We start from the raw sequence: 21,771 nt of genomic DNA on the forward strand, positions 1-21,771 counted from the left end.
TATAAGCATTTTCGAAGAACTGTAAAGAACCAAAATTTGTTTCCAGAATGGGTGGGTGCTGTGCTGTGTGTCCTCTAACTACATCCCTCATCTGTACCTGTTGTTCATTCTCATTCTCTATTAGCAAAGGAACCATATGGTTTAGTTGACATGTTTCCAGTTCGTAAGTTTATTTTTCTAGCCAAAAGCTATGACAAACTTTTATTAGGCAATAGTATTAATAAAATAATACAGAACATTAATCCATAATATAAAAATCAATAGTATAACTAAGGCTTTGTGCATCTCTGACAGATAAAATTCTGTTATTTTGCCTTTTAAAAATCTAGCTTGCCAACACCCATGATGTAAGAGAGAAGTTTCCAGAGACACCAGCAAACTGAAATCCAGCTTGATTTCAGATTAAACCTCCGAATCACCACAACAATTTATAGTGATTTTCTTGATGCTTTCGCAGCCAGTGCATAGATGGCCACTCTCTGTGTTACGAAGCTTTTATTTTCCTTTAGAAGAAACCAAATCCTTTCTGCTGGGGTCTGCATGCTTGCTTGTGTGAACAAGGGTTTCAGAAAGTGATCTCTTGGATCTCTATATGAGGGGCAGTCTAACAGATAATGAGTGATGTATTTTACCTGAGGTTGACCACAAATACAAAGTCTGTCTGAGTATGTTATAGCGACCATCAAATACTGCAGTGGGTGTCGCTTGGAAATGCAGCTCAGTATAAAGGCATTTCTTAAGGAAACTGGTGAGAGTTCTGTCAGATAATGAGCTCTGAAATGCTCTGTTCTCAAGAGTGGATACCAAGGGGGGAAATTGGTGTTTCTAATTAATTGTAGGTTCCTTCTGGATTCTATCTAGAAGAGCCAGTCCTTTAGTTGACACTTATTCGAGGTCAAAATAGAGCTCATTTCTGAAAAATAATAATACAAACATCTTGACAAGCTGCTTTCCAGAGTTGGTTATCGCCCGATTCTATATAGCACAGTACAGGAAAATGCTCAATCGGCACAGTAGCAATTTTAAAAATGTTCTTCAGCTGAGTACAGTCCACTTTTGCCTTAATTGTTGGACTGGACTCTGTGCAAAGAAGAACTGCTCATATCCCTGATGGTAGAGAGTAAAGCTTCTGGAAAAAAGGAGTGCCAGGACTGCCTCAAGCAAAGCCAAAATAATGCAGCCCAACTCTTGTTGGGGTAAAATTTCCAAAGGTGTTCGTGGCACTATCCAGACACTTAATTCCTGCCTTCTTCTGTTCCATCCCTTCCCCTCATGGTGCCAACATCTGAAGCTGATCTCTTTGCCCAAATACATGGCAGAAGCAGTCATGGCTTCAAATGCTATTACCTTCCATCTTCCATACTCTGCTTTCTTCTCCAGAAATTTGTTACATAGAGAAGGCCCGCCTGAGCAACTAATTTCTGCTTGGGGGTGTACTGATTGTCTTTTGCCCAGTGGCTACGGAAAGGCCAAATAAACTAGAGCCATAAAGCTGATTAACCTATCATATTCCTGACCAGTTTATCATTCTATTAAATTAGTGGTGTATCCCTTTAAACATTTCTCATTGTTTGGAGAAGCAATTAACATCTTTCAAGCAGATCAGTGGAACTGGTGTTGCTAAGCAGCAGAACTTTAAAGATAATTTGTCAATTTCTGCAGAAGGAAGAAAATAATAAACAGTCCTATTGAGAGAAAATTGCTCGTTTTCCAGTATGCAACTTTCCCTCCACCACCAGGTCTTCAGTTCACCATTGCTCAATTTATTCTTTATTTAGCTTCTATAAATAATTCGGAATTGAGTGGAATGATTGAGTCTTTTCCCAAACGCTAATCCTAGATAATTTGAAACAAAAGGGGGGAAATGTTCAGATTACAGTCTGAGAATATTAGCTGTTGGTAGCTTTCCAGGCCACTTCTGTGGTTTCTTTTAGGCCTTTTCTGCAGCATTCCATCACTTCTAAAGGGCCCTAGTTTGAACATTCATAATTTTGTGCATTTCCAGCTCCACATCAGAAGAAGTATCATCACTAGAGTGCTGGCACACTTCCTTGTCCTTGAATGTGGGAAGCTTATCTCTTCAGAGGGGCACTAAACAAGTGAGGTAGCAATATTACAAATCAAGGCTGTGCATGCCTTTCCATTTTCAAGGAAGGTAGATGCAGTCATTTGGCATAATATTAGAACTAATCTGCTGTCTCGGTCCTGATATGAAAAGCCAGAAGAGACAGCTTGGGAGTAGGGGATGCTGGGAAAGGGTAAGTTAGTGAAGGAAAAAGCAGAAGCTTGCAACCTGTGTAGATGTTCAGGTAAGATATTTGCCCCAAACATCCATTCTAGATTCTACAAGCTCTCTTGAGCTTTGATACCCTGTGACTGTTGCGTGTTTTCCATTCAGTCCTGGCTCACCAGGTAGCCAAAGCCTCACACACAGCTCAGTATATGTAAGCTTCTCAGCAAAGATGATGCTGCCGGAGGCTGCAGCAGGTGAGAACATGTGTTCAGATGCAGAGAAGCCATGACCCCCATTAAAGCCATCCTGGTGACATAGAATGAACTAAATAAGTGGAGCCAGGTAGCTGCTGGAAATCATTCAAACAAACAAACAAAAATTCAAACCAACCAACCACCACCACATTTCATTTTTATGGTAAGGAGCTTGCTTGCAAAACAAGATTCCTTTCTCATCCAGGCGCATGTCAAGGAGAAGGTGTGTCCACCTGCTGCTGCAAAAGAACCCCCAAGTGATTGATTTTTAATGCTTGATCTTTAATGCTTGATCTTCACTGCCTGTGTGCCTGCGGCATGGAAGTTGGGGGTGGGGAGGGAGAGTGTGAGTGAGTGAAGAGGGAGGGGGGACTGCAATGAAAGCAGCAAACTGTCAGGTAGCTGACTGTCAATTAAGCGAACTGCTCTTCATTCATGACCTTCCGTTAGCCCACCCTCTGCCGAAAAGGCCTCCAGATGGTGGGGAGGGCGAGGAGGAAAAGCACTTTGCTGCAACAATAACAGATTACGGAGGCACGCTTAACTCTGCTGACATTTGGTCTGTGAATGAGATCTCCCCCTTTGTAGGGGTTCATTGGGTGGGAGTTCAGACGCTGCTTGGATGGGACAATATAAGCAGATAGACAGCCAGATTAGATGGAGTTAGCTTTTATCTCCTGATCCCCTATTAAAACTATTTGGGTGATTCACGCCATTGAAGATTCCCATCTGTGGCTTTCTTTCTTTCTTTTGCAAGGACTCTGCAAACAGTATCAGCCCCCAAGCTCTAATGCATTATATAGTGCCCAACAGCTTGCCATTTAGTTCTGTTGAGAAATTTTCATTTTTGTAGTGCAAACCTCTGCAGTCATGCCTGCAAGTGAAAACATAGTACTGGTTGTATGGATTTCTGGCTTCCATTTCCAATTTCCTTCTACCACATCTTAGAACAAGACAGTGTTTCTCTCTTGTAACAATTTCCAGAGGGGTTAGCTGTGTTAGTTTCTTGCAGCAAAAACCGAAATGAGGGGGGGAAAAAACAATTTCCCTCTGACCTTGCTGTTTACAATTCCTAACCACCAGCAGCCTCCAACCATGCGTACAGATAGATAGATACCTGTAACTCAGGACAACACTTCATGCATCTGATAATGTGGACTGTATTCCATAAAAAATCTTTGTCTTTAAGGTACCACAGGTTTCTTTGTTGTTTTCTCTCTTGTGCTCCAGTACTTCCATTTCACCAGAATATATTCATAAAAAGGTCCCAGCCGTTGCATACCCAGATTTACTAATATCTCTGTTCATAGACACCTTAGCCTGACGTGAGGCCCTAAACTATCCACATGAGAATACACTGCTTTATGTTGAGTTTAATACACTGGGTGCAAATTCTCTGTTTTATCGATGGTAGGTAGAAATGGGTTAGGGTTGGTTAGGCAAGTGAAGAGTTGAAGCTATCTGGGATGCTGGTGTTAAGGGCTTGGCAGAGCTAGGAACTCAAAAGCTTTGCATCAGCAGGACTATCTTGGATGGTTTCAGGACCATGGCTAGAGTGCCTATAATATTCTCTGACAGGCAGGTAACAGTGACCATGTTTGCACAATCAGATCTTTCTTTAATAAACCAAAATGCTCACGAGCCCGTGGTTTAGTGTGAAGTTTGAAAGTGTCCCATGTAACATGAGAGCAGAGAGCAGAGAGCAAGAGCGTACTTGCACAGGATGCAGAGCTCAAGGGAACAACGCATTTTAGCAAAGCAAAAGCCATTCCAGATTCCTGCAGGCAATCCCTTGCTTGGACGCAGGGGGAGGCAGAGCTGAAGTATCACTACAACTTAAACCATAGGATACTTGAAATGTCATTCCTTCCTATTGTTTAAGTTGTAGCATGTGATTCTCAGTTAGCATGCTTTAAAAATGGGAATAAACAGATTCATAGAGGATAAGTATGTGTCTTAGGCATAATAGCTATAAATGGAACCTCCATGGCCAGAGGCATCCATCTATTGATTATTGGATGCTGGGAACTTTCATCCGGGGGGCGGTGAGTGGGCTTTGCTTCCAAGTCTCCCTCGGGGTATCTGATTGGCTGCTGTTGCAGACAAAAAGGTAGACCAGACCTCGTCACATTGCTTTGCTCAAGCATTGCTGCTTGCTGCTTGTTTTCTGTACCAGTTTTGCACTGATGGGGAGCTTCCAGTGTTAACTTTTTAAACTGACGCTGTTGGCTAAACCTGCTGCGATAAATCCCTGCCCTGTTCCACAGTTGTTATTGCCTGTGTCACTTACTGAAGAAGCTGCTCTTGCCAAGGTTTCAAAATGCCTGTTTTCTGGACAAAGCTAAGAGCTTCTCCTGTGTCTTCTTTCTTCTTGGTCTCTCTGCTACTTCCGGACGCTATCAGTCACGTCACCCTCTGATTCTTCTCTTCTTCAGGCTGTCCTCTTCCAAAACTCTTCCCGTCTCTCCAGCTGCCTTTTATTTGGTCAATTCTGTTTGGTTCTTTCATTTCCCATGGGAGCTCTAGAGAGCTTAGCCTTTATTTCCCTCCTCTTCTGACTCTGTATGTTTGTCTTCAGATGTTTTCTTTTTCTCCCTTTATGTTGAGGAGTCTCCAGTCTGCATTTCCACCCCTGCCTCTCTCCGTTGTCACTATGGCTGGAATCCAGACATGTCCACAATGGACCAAGAGGGCCAGCTCTTTGCCTCCTGTTTTCAATGTGCAAGTTCCCACTGCAGAAGAGGCAAGCTACTTTTTAACATTGAATAGCAGCTTGTTTCTTGGACAGTGGGAATTTCTGGTGCTTTTGCCCTGAAGTCAACTCTTCCATTGTGAACCACCCTGGGATGTTCAGATGAAGGATGGTATACAAATTTAATAAATAACAACAACCCCCACCTTTCTTCATGTCATGCTGCCCATTGAAATTCAACATAGCAAAGACAACATTCCCAATCTTTTTAGCAAATCTGTTTCCTCTCCTTGGGTTTTTTTTTGGGGGGGGGGCGTTGGTTATTGTCAGAGATACTTTGTAGTCTCCTTCAAGCAGCCCTGGTCCTCTCGCCATCCTTCACTTTCAATATCGATGCTGTTTTTTGTTTCTTTGTTTTAGGTCTTTAAAATCCTCAAGCATTTAAAGGAGGCTTTTCAGAGATGGAGAGAAAAAGAGCAAGGTTTAAAATGGGCATAAAATGCTGTCATTAAACCACATCCAATATATGGGCAGGCAGATTGTCATGGTCACCAATCCTAATAGATATGCAGCGCTTAGCAGACTAGGCATCTGGTGGAGGCTTTGCTTTATCTTGTTTGCTCTGTCCCTTTAGGAGATAGTCACTTGGCAATACTCAGTAACTTAAAACCACCTCTAGCCTGATATAGTGACAGAGAACAGCAAACACATGGAATGTATTTCTAAAAGGGCAACAGTGTTCATTATGTTTTAGAAAAAAGTCCTAGATTAGCATTGGGCTTCCTTTCCTTTTTTATTAGCTGTCTTACTGCCTGATAACTAGATATGCAAAACTGCAAGGATTCTGACATCTTTTGCAAATCCTGCCTTGTGTTTAATTAGCATTTATCTTAATCTCATTTTAATTTTTTTTCCACACCCAGCAGCGCAATCAAATGCTACTGCGGCATTTTTTAACAATTATGTTATGTTGGCAGATAGAGACTTCAAGGAAGCTGACCTTTCTCAAGCCCAGACTTATAAAAGAGTAGGCTGTTAATTATGTTTTTATTGGAAGATGCATCCCGACTGCGTCTGGGCAGTCCAGCTTTGCTCTGTTTAGATGGGGTTGGAAATGTTCTCCAAACAAATGTGGAGGACAGAAAGAGCTGCTGGTGTGGAAAGAGGGGGCCCTGACTTTAGAAGAAAAGGTTGCTTATGTTTTTGTACTTTAGCTTTAATTGGGTTATCAGCTGCAGCTTCAAGGCTTAAACGAACTGACCTAAATATTAGATCTCTGTTGGGGTTAAATGTTCCCCCTTCCTATAAAGATTTGGTTTCCAAAGTAACTTCTGGAGCGTTTTAGCTCTGTGTTGAAAGTATAAAACTGCCTTTGAATCATTTATTACTGTTCACGCTGAGCAGTAGTTAGCTTGTCGAGAATAAGCACTCAAAACAAATTAAAAGGCATCTGAAGAAAACACCTGATCCATCTCTGTCCTCATGTAAGATCAGAGAATTTGCTAGAGAGAGACTGATTAGAGCTGGTGGTATTTGAGTATTATTGCCAGTTTTGTAGATTATCATTTCAGATAATAACATATAGCAGAAGGAAGGCAAAAATATCCATTTTCATTTACAAATGACCCTGAGAAGCGGGACGGCTGTAGTTAAATCAAAGGCTAATTCTTGACAGAAAAGCATTATTTGCCATGATGGAATTGTTGTTCTTGTTGCTGTTAGGATGTTATTTCTTTTACCCTCGCAGTGCACATTAGGGGAATCTATAGAAGGAAAATAGGAAGGAGATGGGGGTTGAAATATTCTCATGAGAGCAAGACTCAGCATAGATCTTGGTGTTGCAGTTTCATGTGTCACTGAGAATCTGGTTGGGTTTGGCTGCAGACATTGTCAAGAAAGACAATGGCTACAATTTTGTTTACTATTTTTCTGAATAACCTTTCCCCTTTCTACCCCCCCCCCCCAGATGATAACCCCCCCATTCTTCTAAGAGAAAACGAAACAATAAAATACATGTATATTTTGTAAGCCACTTTGAATTACTTTTGAGTTATTGTAAAAGAAAAGTGACTAATAAGTACTAATATTATATCTTAAGTCAAGATGGTGATCTGATTACAGGGAGGTATATTTTGTGGCAAACAGGAGTCCTCTCAGTCTGGGCCATTTCAGAAGTGAAGATAAAATCTGCAGTCAACAAAGAGCTGCAGAACATCACAGCTTTGTGACAAGTGTTGTTGCATGAGTCACCTACAAAAAGGCAATGTGTGAAGTGGTCTTTATTCAAAACAAGGTCTGCTGTAAAAGAAAAAACCGTTTAAGCTTGTAGACAGGTAAGAGCACTTCCATTGTGTCCAGCAGCTGCAGAATGTTCCTTACTTGGAACTAGGAGCATTCTTTCCAGCTTGCTGAGAGGCCTCACTTTTGGGAGAAGAAACAAAGACCTTTCATTAGCTCAACAGATACAGTGTTGATTCATACAAATACCAGCCAGGAAATCCCCTACTCATAGTGGAGGTAGACTCCATGCACATGCTTACCACCACAGTACACACATACATCTAGTTCCCTGTGAGCCTTCTAGCTTGAAAACAGTGTACTGTACAGTATAAAGTTTGAATAAATTGGGCGGTATGTATACTTACCTTTTATTGGTTCACAAGTACACCTGGTGCAGATGTTATGGATGCCCTATGCATGTTGTTGGGCTCTTGTAACCCACCACTTACAAGGAGTTCCCAAGGCTGATAAATATACGAACAAGTTTGCCTTCAGGACCACGCTAAAATGTGGGCTTTCAAAATTTCCACTGGCGCTTGTACACACTTCTGTCTCAATCAGGTCATGCAGAAAAGTTAAGATGGGAGAAGTCAGAAAGCGAAGAAGCTTCCACCACTTCTAGCAACCATCTGCACCACCTTAGTTTAAAGACAGAGGGTGGGATTCACCTGCTCCCCCCCCCCATGTGCCCCCTGAACCTCCAGAACAGCAGGGGAGGGAAAGAGTGGGATGTTTTGCCAGGCAGGCTGATATGCTTGTACAGGCACCAGCATGGCATTGGATTCTACTCAGAGTATTTATGTAAACCTGGGACACTTTCTTTCAGAGGGATTATTCTGTATTTACTAGTAATGTACTAGAGTGCCATGGATTTGTAGTATTCATAAATAAAAATACAAGCTGAGTCCTCACCAGCTTGTGAGAACCACCCTAATTATTATAAGTGGTATATGATCTCTCATGAACTTCCTCAAGGCATAGTCTAAAAAAGTAAAAGGTGACCTGAGTTACCCAGGCTAGAAAGATTTGCCTGGTTCTGTGCCAGCATTCAAGTGCCACACTCTACTTAACATGTGGGTGAAACACAATCATCTCAGCTGAAAGACATCCAGCAAGAACTGATATGACTTTCTGCTAGCCTTTTGTAGGCTGTACAACAGTTGTGCCATGAGAGTTAAACTGGTCAGTTTTTTGTGTTTCTGATCATTAGTAGATTATATGGTTGGGGTCTTTGGCTGCTGTAAACTAATTAATGGCATTTTTCTTAACAATGCTACAGTTAGCTTGGTCCTTTTCCAGTTTGCTTTTGGCATAAACTCAGTGGAGACTCAAGAAGCATGCTTGTAGTCATGCTTACTTCTGATAACAAGGCAATGCAACCTTTAGTTTTGTAGGGTTGCTGCTGTGTTTTAATCCTTATGTTTAACCGTCTTGATGGTTGCTGAATTGGGCTCTGATTTGAAAAGAATGCTTTCTAAAGATCCAGGTGTGGGAGGGTGGTGGGTTTTTTTTCTTCCCCTGCTCTGCCTGCAATAATATATAAAAGAGTAACATGTATGAGAATCAGGTGACTGCAGTTGCACTGCTGCATTTATCTGGACCAGCCATTCAATTACAAGAAAGAAAACATCAACATGCCCTAGGAAAGGCTAGCACAGTGGAAAACCTGAGTCATTTCAGTTGCTAAATTAGTTTTAAATTAAATGTTTCTGAGGCCGCTGTACTAAGTTCACCCATTGTCTGGAAAAAGGACAGCGTTTGGACTTTTGCTCAAGCAACCGGCGGCTTCCATATTAATGTGGAGTGCCAGATGAAACTTAGATCACCTATTCATCCTCTGATTTACACAGAAGTAAGATGGGGCAACTTTTCATTTGATACATGCCAATTTCAAATCATGCTCAGAGTTCTGTTTATTTTTATTTTCCTTGATACAGTCGAGGAATAAAGGCAATGAAAATAAAGAGAAAGATCAGCAATGGAGCATAGCAGTTTGCAGTGCAGTGTTATACAGTTAAAGTAAATACAACCAGAACAAAACTAAGAGAAGGAAGCAGTGGGTGGTGGGAGGAAGAAAAGCGGGAGGAGAATAGGTCCTAGCAGAACCTGATGGGCATGTGCTTCCTTCAGTTTCCAGTACAACTCCCAAATGTCCAAGTGTCTATTCTCTTTGTGCCACCTACTGAAAGTAGCTTTCCCCCCATATGGTGCCAGAGTAGATGAGCCCTCTGAGCGATTGTGCGTGTGGTAGGAGTGGAGAGATATATGCTCTTTCCACTAGTCTTTGGACCAACAACAGGGCAGGCAAAGTCTAATTACTTTGCTCCTCTATCAGGACCCACAGCACTGCAGGATAACTGAACATAGCGTGAGCATCCAAGAATTTTGGGGATTTTCCCAGGACCAAGGCAATATGGATAATCCCCTCAGGACAGAGATCAGTCTGGGTGGCATGTTCATTTTTATCACAGGAACCTTGCCCCACAGACTCTGGGGTAAACATTTCCACCATTCCTAGTCATGCTGTATTTCCTTGATTATATGCATAAGTTTGCAGTTGACCACGTTGCCACTATCTCTGGGAACTAGAATTCCCAGATATGCTAGTTTAGCGGGACACAAACCGAAATTCCAAGCCTTGTAAAAACTGTGGGGCAGCACATCATCAAGGGATACAACTTCTGGTTTGGACCAGTTCATGCTGTATCCTGAGAGGTGTCCAAAATAATGGATGTGAGTTGTCAGTAAGTGACAGAGGCTCAGTGCCATTGGTTTGAACCGGAAATGCTGTCTACCTCACCATAGAGGACATGGGCACTAGCTTTTTAGATTTCTTCCTCTGGCATCTCACTGCTGCTTTTTGTTCCCTTGTGTCAAGGAGGAAGGGATTGGGTGACATTCAGCTGAATATTTTTTCCTCCCCTCTCCCCCCGTAGAGACCCATTTGATGAGCAATGTGGCAGCTTTAGTTAGGACATTCTTCGTTCTTCAGTAATATCAGAACCTATCTTCCCCTCTTTGCCTTTCTTTCTTGTCAAGCTTCTTCCGTTATTGGGAGCGGATTGGATAGGCCCAACTGTTGGCTCAGTTTCGCTCTTGTGTGTCCATTTTAGAGCATTTTGTTACACTGTAGAAGTGTGTTGCTGTGCATTAGTCTGGCTGGGACACTGGAGATCCACACTTGGCCAAGAAGCCCTCTGGGTGGCCCTGAGGAAGTCACTGTCTATCAATGCAGACTTCTTAATAAGGTCCTTATGAGGCTAAAACATCTCTCTGAACTCCCTAGAGAGCACAGGGGTGGGGCACATTCACTCACAGGCAACCTTCTGGGTTGCACTGCAGCAGTAGGTAGTGCCAGAGGCAAAAGTGGGAAGAGCAAAGGAAGCAGCGCACCTCCGTACAGTGACACTATTCCAGCTGTGTAAAGTCCACAGAATTCTGTGCAAGCAAGAGGCATTATTGCAGTTCAAGACATATTGCAGGCAAATGAAGGCACTTGAGAAAGACATGGAGCTGGGTATATGTTAATGAATCTGCAACAAGTAACTATGGATTATTATTCTCATAATGGATGTTGGAGGGTTTTTTTTGAGATAAAGTCTTCATACTGGGCTGGAGGAAGACTATTCTTGACATTTAGTGATAATAACAACTGGAGACCCCCTTTTAGACTTTTTGTGTGGAAATGAAAATGAATGAACTTGGGGTGTCTGGGGTTGAAGATTGGAAAATAATGTGATAACAATAATTATGTGACAAAATATTTACCATATTTCAGCTGCTACTAGCACCACCAGTATTACTACTACTACTGTTAGCAAGAAGTCAAAATCCTTTATGCGTCCAAGCTAAGCGTATGCATCTTTTGAGGAGTAACTCTGCTATTATTTGACTTAAAAAAAAAATTCCCTGGAACAGTTCACAGCATGTATATGCTAAAGGAGATGACTCATCAGAGGAAACAGTTTCAATCAGTCAATCTTTGTGGGTTAGAGTGTATTGCTGGGAAATTTCAAGAAACTACAGAGACAAGAAAACAAACAGAAAGTAGGGTTCAGTGAAGCTACCCTGCAGTACTAATTCCAGTAGTTATCTCCATGAGTGAGACTGTGCTGACAAATGGATTCCTAGTGAAGCAAGTACCCATAAGTCCTCCTGGGATACAGAGACATTCCCTTCAAAAATTATTTGTTTTGCACTTCCAACTCTTCAGAGTAACTTGCACATAATTGGTTCCAAGTTTCCTTGACAGTGGTTCCTTTTGACAATATTCAGTACTGATGTAAGAGCTCAGCATGTATATAGGGGCTAACTTATTAGCCACATTTGCTTTTGTGTATCTAATAACTTCCCTTAATTATCCAAGGCCTGAAGAGGTTTCCCCATATATACATGGTACAGCCAGGTGGTAGACATGAATTTCTACTCCCAAAGGCCAAGTAGAGTGCCAAGGATGTGTCCTGCCTCTCACTGTCCCCCTCTCATCTTCTTCTCCAGGTTTTTCGTACCGATCTGATAACAGCTATGAAAATCCCAGATTCTTACCAACTGAGCCCAGATGAGTACTACATCCTTGCTGATCCCTGGAGGCAAGAGTGGGAGAAAGGTGTTCAGGTGCCAGCAAATACAGAAACAATCCCTGAACCAGTGGTTAGGTAAGCCTGATGTTCTTCTGTTTGTGAGATACCTTCAGTTGGTTTTCCCCCCTCAGAGAGTGCCATGTTCTGCCTCCTATGATTCAATGAGGAATCTTTACATGATCCCAGTTGTATAGGGTAGCTTTATGGGGTTAACTTTTCCTGTGAGGGAGTTAAGAGTCAGGCCCAGTGTCACCATGTGGCATCCTCCAATAGCTGTTATGGTATCAACAAACTGCTTTCTGATTTAGGGCTGTTTGATATGCCCGAGAGAATCTCATTTCTTCTTTGACTCACTTGGGTTCTGAGCTAGAAGGCAGAAATAGCATTAACTTAGCTGTGCTGCTATTGGAATAGGATCAGTCCCAGCTTTAACCACCGCACCAGCAGAAATCGAATTACAAGCATGAAATGGTTCAAAGGAGTTAGTGGTTAATGAGAGGGTTTATGTGCACCTGAAAATCTACCTTGGGTATGATTTTCCCTGAGGTGGCAATCCAAAACCTGCTTGCCTGGGTTAAGCCCAATTGAATTCAGTAGGACTTGCTTGTTACTAGACATGATTAGAATTGTGCTGTTACTCAAGATAATTTGAGTGGATTTTGGCCACCAAAAGCCTACTGCAGGTTGCATTATATGGAATGCTGTTGGGGGATAATAAATCCCAGGCTGTTCCTATGCTTTCTACCCTCCTGATCTTGCCTATTCTGATGGCTTTGCAAAGTCACAGGACAACTATGGTAAGTTAAAGTCAGGTGTGTTTGAACATAAGTGATAAATGTCCCCCCATCTCACCAAATTCTGTTTTCAAAGATTTTCATAAATCCAAACTGGACAGAACTGCAGTCTATCTCTCTGTTTTCAGAGTTTCTTTCAGTGATACATTATATAGCAGGGATGTCCAACAGGTCGATTGCGGGCTGTCCCTGGTCAATCCCGGGACCCGATGCCCCCCCAAAAAAGCTCAACAGCTTTGGCTCATCCTCATTTTTTTAGTAGTGCGAATAGATTGCAGTCTCTTGGAAGTTGGACGTACCTGTTATATAGGGTCACTTCAAACTCTGAAATTGTTCTCCATGTATTGCACATTTGACCATCCCCAGGAATGCATTCTTATAGAAACCATAATGCGGTCCAGGCTGCCTGTAGATGCAGCTTCAGGGAAGTAATTCCCACAACAAGTGTGCTGCCACAAGGACACAAATTTCCACTGAGAATCTGGCTTTTTCCTTGGGCATCCTGTGACTCCTCATGGATGAGGCTGACTGTGAGGCACCCCATGATTTTGAGAAGTATTGTTATTGTTGGGACATATTGGCACAACATATCTAAGTTGAGTGGCTGGTGCTGAGAAGTTAATGGTGTTGAATAGGCTTTTGTCTTTCCTTTTTCATGGTATATCTTGTAGATCAGATGTTTATGGCTTGGTGCTGTGATAACCCGTCTTAAGACTTTATGATAGAATACAAAGCTTAAGTAAGTAATTGTTCAAGATTCTGCAAAAGAATTCTGGCGGAGAATAGTTCCAAACCCAAATCTCCCATCTCCTGGCATCCTTATTAGCTTCTTATTAAACACTGAAGCCCAAATGGAAAAGGTCCTATTTAAATTAATTCAAGGCTGCTCTTGCACATGATGTACTGCAAAAGCAACTGACTAGCATTTGAACAGGCTTTGGCCAATAACATCCCTGCCTCTGCATTTTGCCATTTCTTTTTTCTTTCCTGTGTCTTTTCAAGTCAACTTTGATATCGATATCAAAGATCCTGGGGCTTTCTGCACTTAAAAGATGTTACATGTAATTCTGAAGCCCACTGTTAATCTGTGAAAATCAGTGCGTTGAAAGAGCTCAGGAGGATTTTAAGCGCATTAAGGTGTTTTCAGATTTCATGCAGGAAATTCCTCCCCTCCCCCCCCAAAAGGATGGAAATATTTCAGTAAAGTCAATAACTGCCTGAAGCACAGCTTGTCCAGCAGTGACAGCAGCAACAGCTGTTGGTGGAGGAAAGTTATGAAATAAACTTTTGTGCACTCATCTCCTTCCATAAGGATTTGGGGAAGGATGGGGGATGAATGACACAACTGGAAAACAACCAAACTTCAATGAGGAATCTAAACACGTCCAAAATGGAAGCCATAAAAATGGAATTTGAAGTTTATTTAATCCTTAAAGAAATGTTGGGTGGAATATCTATTTTTACCAACTTTGATATACAACCACAGTCTGTAGTCGTAAATGTCCTGCTCTAGAGCTGAAGGTTGATTTTGGTGCTGTGTCAAGATGAAAAGTGATAGCCTGACGTTGCCTGGGCCGGAGGTGCCTATTTAAAGACAGACTAAACGGATTCACTTTTTTTTTTTTGGCAAGTATACTTTGCAGGCAAGCAGTTTGTTTAATGTGATCTGCTCTTTCACCCCACTGAGGAGGTAGCCAAAGGCTCTGGACACAGCCCAGCACAGAGGTGGGCACCCATAAAGCCTTTGAAATCAAGGCTTAAATGTTCCTAACTCCACGTTGGACTGAGGACTCTGAATGATATACCGAGACCAAGGGATTGCATATGGAATCTGTGTTGTACAGTGTTTCAAAGGGGGAGAAAATTGCTTTTGCATAAACCAAAAGCATTTTTCTTGAGTAAGGAAATTTGTCCAGTCCTAGGGTTGTTGTGCTTCAGTCTTCATTATTCCACCATCTTTTCTGAACTAATTGAATCATCTGCCACACACTATCAAGCCATTGTTGGCATTTCACAATACCATCTGAAGAACTCTTGGCAAAGGTTATACTGAACCCATTTGTTCTGCCCTATCAGATTTCCAAGGTTCAAGCAGTGGTTTCTGTAAACCAGGCACTGATTTCCTACACCAGTCATGGGTAGACCTAAGGTTTGCAGGATCTACTTTTGATTGTTGTAACTAGAACCCCATGTTCCATCAACCAGAACTAGGTGCAAAATTGTGGCTCAGAGGCCAGAGCCAGAAGCAAAGTGGTGATTAAGAGGTAGCCTCAATTAACTGTTGCTCTCAGTGAACTATACACTTGAATAGTCTCCATATGCAAGTATAAATCTATATCCAAGGTACTACAAAAGAGAGATTTCAATGTATTTGAGGGGATATCCTATTAGGGGCATTAGAAATGCCATTTTACTACAAATCACCCTACAGTGTACTAGTAGATCCTGATGTACTTTTTAGCCACTCCTGCAAGGGTCAGTGGTCTGAGACGATGAAATAAGTTTGTGGGATACCAGCAGCGCAGCCTGGAAGTGTCCTGCACTTGGGAATCAGGTGATCTCAGATAGCCAGTCACATGCTATTACCTGCTGCAGTCATTCAGTGTGTTCAACCCATCACTTAGGGAGTCCACCTGAATCCCTTTCCAGCTCCAGAATGTCTGCCGCTGGTAGACCTGACCATCTCAAACTACACAGGAGCACCTTTCACAGTTCTGCAGGACGTGGCCCTTCTCTGTTGGCTGTGGATAGGGTGCCACCCAGCCGAGTTCATCTGTACTTCTATCCCTTTCCTGCATCCATCCTTGCTCAGCCATCTGCACATCATTCTAAATTAGTGAGTTGAGATGGAAACCACAGCTTCCTGTGCATCTAAAGTGCCCATTTCAGTTTACAACTTCTTACATTTTCTCATAGGCTAAAAACAAGAGTCCCACTTCCATAGGAACATATCAAGGCAGCTTTTATCTCCTAAGCTAAGTTTCAAAATAAGGAGTGACTTTTCAGGAGTGTTGCTACCACCTTGCAAGTCTGTTGTATCTCAGTTGTGACCACATTTTAAGAATGGGTAGCATAGCCACTTGCTATAAATGACTGTAGTTAGCGCAAGCAATAGAGAGAACCAGGAGTGTGGAATATAAATAGTGACACTGACGGCTGTCTTTATGGCAGCAAACAGGAAGGAGGGACAGGGGATGTATGCATGTATTGTTCCTTCTCTGAATACCCCAGGGGCATAATCACTTGTCCAGGTGTTTTCCACTTTCTGTCATATGCTAGATGATAGTCCCGTTCAAAAGAGGAAGGCAGATTTCAAACACAGAGTTTATGACTTCTGGCTATAAACAACACTTTGCACGTTTCGCTTTATGACAAAAACATGCGCCCTCAACATTCTGTACATGTGAGACCCTGGAAATATGTTTTCTGTTTTGTTCAAAAGCAGGCTTCAAATAAAAGCTGAATTTATGGAGGGGTTTCAGACTCTTCGGAAATTTTCTTTCAGATGTTACAAAGTCAGTCCTGGTTAGCTGATGTTAGAACTGCTGTAGGGAGACTTTGTGATGTCTGAAACCACGTTTCCCCCATAAAGATGAAGTAGCTACATAGTTGGCCCTTGAACAGTCGCTCTAATCTTCTTTTTTTCCAGAGTGACTACCCTGGACCAGTTGAATAAGGAGCAGGTGCTTCAAGGCTTTACAAAGCTGCCCGTGTCTCTTAAATGAGTAGATTATTTGGATTGATTTTGTGCCATCTGAAAAGAGTCACAAAACCCTCATGCCAAAGAAGCCTTGGAAAATCCCACACCTTACTTACAAGAGGGATTTGGCTACTCGTTAGAGAGGGATGGCTCTGCCATGCAACTTAGCAACTACTCCCCTTTTTTCTGCAGTGTCCCCATTCCTACAGTATACACACCTGGGGAGGGCCTTAAAGCTGTTGAGTTGACATGTGGGGAATGAGGTAAGAATATGTGACTTACAGAACCTGTACATGAACAAAGTAGAAACTTTCTTCTTCTTTTTTACCAGTTATACCACATCCTTCCACTGCAACATTTGGAATCTCAGACCTTAGTGGTTGTCTTCCTCTTAATGTTTTCTTTTCAATTTGCTCAAATAAACAGCACAGATGACCTAATGCTTGCTCAAACAAAAATGGGCAATTGCCCCCTCTTTAAGGTCTCTTCATAATGGGACAGCATAAATGCCTCTCTGAAAGTGGAAATGAAGGCCGTGGGGTTTTAAGCCAGCAAGGAGACAAATGCCCTGTGTTCTGTTGTGCTAATGCTGTCATTCTTGACAGTGATTTACATTGGAAATTCCTAGAGGGGAAAAGAGCCATACCAAGGTCTGGAAGCCACAAACACAGGCAATAGCATGTCATGACACATTTAGGAAATAATTCCGCTACATGCCATAGACAAATAATCTTCCTTCGTTAGCAAATGTTTAGATGATGCACAGATAATTTTTTTCCCCTGGGAGGGAAAGACGGAAGCAAGATAATTTCTCTGCCTGTTCCTCCTCCTCTCCCAGTAATGAAGTCATTGGCTTCTGAAGGGAAATATATTTTTTGCTTTTCTTTTCATCTTTAAGCTTGGGTATCTATAAACTGACAGCCTACTTCCTCATTGCCTCTAGGTGTGCATGCCCCAGACTGAAAAATAGGTTGTGGGACATATTTCTAGTGCTCCTGAATTCTGAAGCTTGGGGTAGGGAAGGCAAGAAGGATATCTATCTATCTATCTATCATCCATCCATCTATCTATCTATCTATCTATCTATCTATCTATCTATCTATCTATCTATCATCTATCTATCTATCTAGCATCTATCTATCTATCTATCATCTATCTATCTATCATCTATCTATCTATCTATCTATCTATCTATCTATCATCTATCTATCTATCTATCTATCTATCTATCTATCTATCATCTATCTATTATGATAGTGAAAGCCCCCTTGAAACCACTTGGTCAAGAAGTAAGAGTGCTCCCATTACTGTTACTGAATACAAAGGAAGAAGTGATTTCTTGATGGTTTTCTTGGGTCTGAGCCCATTTGATCCAACCACAGTCCTCTCTCTTGTTCCCATTTAAAGTCTGCTTCATACCATGTATTAATTTCTTTGCTCTCCATTATCATTGTGTCTCTTACCTGGCAAAATTTTGGCACAGGTGTCTTGCATCATGGATTTGGGAAGGCAGGCTCCCAGTGCCTTACTCTTTGCACCATTGTGCTGGCATTCCAGGGAAGATACCCACTGACCCGCTCTCCACTGCCATTCAGTATCATCACTGTGAAACCTGTCTTGCTTGAACCCATTTGCCTCCAGATTGTCTGCCCTGACAGCTATATTGATCATTCTAGTCAATCGTTTCTTCATCATCCTTTTCTGTTAAAGCTCTGTTATTTCTTTTGCAGAGAAGTTCACGGCAATTTTTTAAGAGACCAAATGGCTGCAACAATTTGAATTGATAGTCCCCTTCAATAGTTTCTCCAAATCGTGTCGGGGAGAAAGAGTCAGACAGAGCAGGGCCCACAACATGGCTCTGCCCCCAGAGCCACATCTCCTGCTAATCCTAACCCTCACCACTCCACACCTCCATTAGGGCTGAAGATCTGAAGTGGGGATCGATCCTGGCTCCCCATGTGATTGAGATCCCTGACCATGCAGGGTTCTCAGGCATGCAGGGAACCTGCACTTGTTGAATGCCACTCGTGAATCAGCTGAATAAAATGGTAGAGGCTTTAGTTCAGTGGTAGAAACCACAGCTTGGAAACATTAAGTTCCAGTTTCAATTCCTGGCACTTCCAGTTAAAAAAGGATATCCATAGCAGGGTACCTACATAGCAGAGAACCTCTGCTTAAGGTTCTAGAGAACTAGATGGACCCCTGGTCTAACTGAGCTGAAGCAGTGTTCTTACTCTTTATATAGCGACTTTTTATTAATGCAGGGAAATGTTCAATTGGAAACACGTTTCTGTTAAAAAGGAATTGGAACGGCTTATGGTTAAGCAGTTGATGATAGCTATATCCCCCTTTTTGCAGTACTGTACTGAAAGACCTCAAAATGCTTTGCAAACAGTCACAACTTTCTGGCAGTGCCTTTTCTGTATATACTCCCTGTGTAATATGAATCTGTTTGTAAGTACATTCTGGGTCACTGAGTTCTTGATTAGTGTTTTCACTAGACAGTGTATTACAACAGCATCAAGGTCTGGTGTGTTAATCCTTTCGAAACAGGGATGCTTGATGAGGACTTTTTTTCTGGGTGTGACAGGTTGTGAAATCAGTATCCTCTATAATTCTTGGATTTCACTTTAGTAACTGGTGAGGTGGTTCAAGTATCAAGATGAACCATTGTTTATCGTGATGACCACAATCTGCAACAAACCTTGGGCTTGTGTACTCTCCCTCCTCTCTCCTCAGACATGGCTGCAATGAGCAGATTATAAGGTTTTGCTTTTGGTTGTTGTTGTTGTTGCTGTTGTTGTTATTATTGTTATTGTTATTATTATTACAAACTAAAACTTCGGCCAGTTTGCCAATCTTAGCTATGGTTTGTTTGAAACAGGCCAGCTTCAAACCATTGAATTCATTGGGGTTTATTCCCAAGTAAATGTGTACTTAGGACTGCAGCTTTCATGTATGCACTGGCCTCGGGTGTAGCTTCCCTCTCCTACCCTGTAAACATGTAAGATTGAATTATTGTTTCTAGTCATTCCCATTCTGTATAAAGCTGTGCAAATGATACCATATTTTTTTAATGGCAATGTACATTTCTTGCCTGAATTCATCTCTGTGAGTAGCCTCGTTAATATTTTTATAGGTCAGATTTCATAGAATTCTAATCAGCTGTACAGGATTTGAAGCACATAGCAGATGCATGAGTGCACCCACCCACCAAATACAGTTCCTCTTGTCTTTTAATAGGTGGTTGCAAATGCATGCATTTTTAATTGAAACACTTCTGGAAACTTTCTGTTGCTGTGATAATCAATCCTAGTCCTTTTAATGTTAGTAACTCTGGTCTAGCTCAGACCTACACAACCTTTGACACCCCCACCCCAAAAACCAATCAGAGTCCACAAGCCATACATTTCAGGCCACCAGGATCTCAGTAACAACAGACTGTAAAAAACAGATTTGGATTTAGCTTCTTTCGGCAGTATACACTATCTCTGAGAAGTTCCACCCCCCAAATTTTTACGCTTCCCTCCCATCACATATGCAGAAACGTGCCCCTTACTCCACACTCACACTGTCTGCAACAAAGAGGGGGCATAGATCATGACTGGCACCCAGTGCCCCCTTAAAACTCCACTCTGTTTTCAAGAACTGATTTACATATGCAGTATCTCCTTGGTCCCAAAGCCTGACAAGTGAGTATTCAGTTCCCCCTACTACCCAATCCATTTCTACCACTCAGAAGGGCCTTTCTCATTAATGGTTTCTCTGAAGAATAGGCATTAACAGCTGGTGCATCAAGCAGCAAATATGCAACTAATATCACTGAACATTGCTGATATTTACAATACAGCAAAATTGCTTTTTGTCATCCAATCCCCTCACCCCAAAAATCTGTCCCTTTGTTTTTGTTGGAATGGAACCAAATCTTTACTTGTTGCTCAGTGTCTTGATTCGATTTGTATCCATAAGCCATTCCATAAAATACTGAAAATGTTCCCCTTAATCTCTTGTGTTTTAATAATAGACTCCTGATTATCCCTCGGAGACATTGCTGTAGGTCGCAATGCTTTTATTCTCAAGGACTCTGCGTGGCAGTTATCTTCTGGATGATGGACTGGAGTTCAGAGTTAAATAATTCATTTGTTCAGCCTGTCAATTTTTTCTAGAAATGTTAAAAGTGGGAAGGCATGAACACCAACACTTTTTGGACTTAACTAGTCGGCTGAGTGTCAGGCTATTTTAATACACCAATAACAGCTTGGGATCTATTTTAGGAATGCTGTCTACTGGATGGCAGCTTAGTCTTCCTGTTTGTTTATTTATTTTTAACCTGTTAAAAATGTATCTTCAGACACCTCCCCCGGAACAGATTTCCTGTGGAATTTTCAGAGCTGCATAGAAATGTGGCCAAGCTGTATGCATATTCATATTTGTTGTGAAGGCTTGATGCATAATGGGATTTGTAGTGTTCATTTTTGTGGATCAAAATGAGTGGGGGGGGGCACATGCTGTCACTTAGTACAGTTGGAATAGGTTGCAATGAAGTCAGCTTTGCAAGTGACATGGTCTGCAGCTTTCTGAGAACCTCCTGCGTTTCTTATTCAGAAGAGAATTGTGGCACGTATTAGTAGTGTTGTTGCTTGATGCGTTGAAATTTCAATGAGTTAAAACAACCACGTGCGCATATGGAAATGGGCACATGCGATTTTAAAATAGGATAATATAGCTATCGCAAGAATAAATAATTCCCATTGCTGCGCATGTGATAACAGGAAAAACTTTCCCGGTCCATGGCGAGCCTGTGGTGGACTTGCAGAAAGTAACAGAGCAGCTTAGAATTGAATCCAGGCAAATCAAAAGAGAAAACCTGTTTTCTGACTCACTTCTACAGGCATTGTTCGCTGTGGCTAGGATGGATAGTAAACAATCATGGTAGGGGTTTTAAGTTTCACTCCTGTGATGAAGTGGATAAAGGGCTGGGACTGAATGTGAGAGATGCAGACTGAAATCCCTGCTGAGCCACAAAGCTCACTGGGTGGCCTTGAGCCAAGTCAGTGTCTCTCAGCTTAAAATTCTTGGGCCATTACTGTAGTCCTGTGAATTCTTTTGACCCAAAGTCTTAAAGGAGGGAGACCCAGGCAGGACTGTTTGCACAATACTTTTCCACGCCTCTTCCCCACCCTCATCACAATGCATAGAAAGCACACGTGCATTAGCTAATATAGGTTATGATTCCTG

The 21,771-nt window shown here is 42.0% G+C and overlaps 1 protein-coding gene across 3 annotated transcripts in view; it reads left to right on the forward strand.

The window, feature by feature from the left end:
* Positions 1–21,771, forward strand: part of JADE2 (jade family PHD finger 2) — a 147,175-nt gene that overhangs the window by 34,131 nt on the left and 91,273 nt on the right. For all 3 annotated transcript variants that reach the window (XM_077924526.1, XM_028718058.2, XM_028718057.2), the window contains exon 4: positions 11,957–12,114. In XM_077924526.1, the coding sequence (XP_077780652.1) occupies positions 11,957–12,114 (158 nt within the window). The remainder of the gene's footprint in view (positions 1–11,956; positions 12,115–21,771) is intronic.

Source organism: Podarcis muralis, chromosome 2 (genome assembly GCF_964188315.1).
Source record: "Podarcis muralis chromosome 2, rPodMur119.hap1.1, whole genome shotgun sequence".
Classification (NCBI taxonomy): Eukaryota; Metazoa; Chordata; class Lepidosauria; order Squamata; family Lacertidae; genus Podarcis; species Podarcis muralis.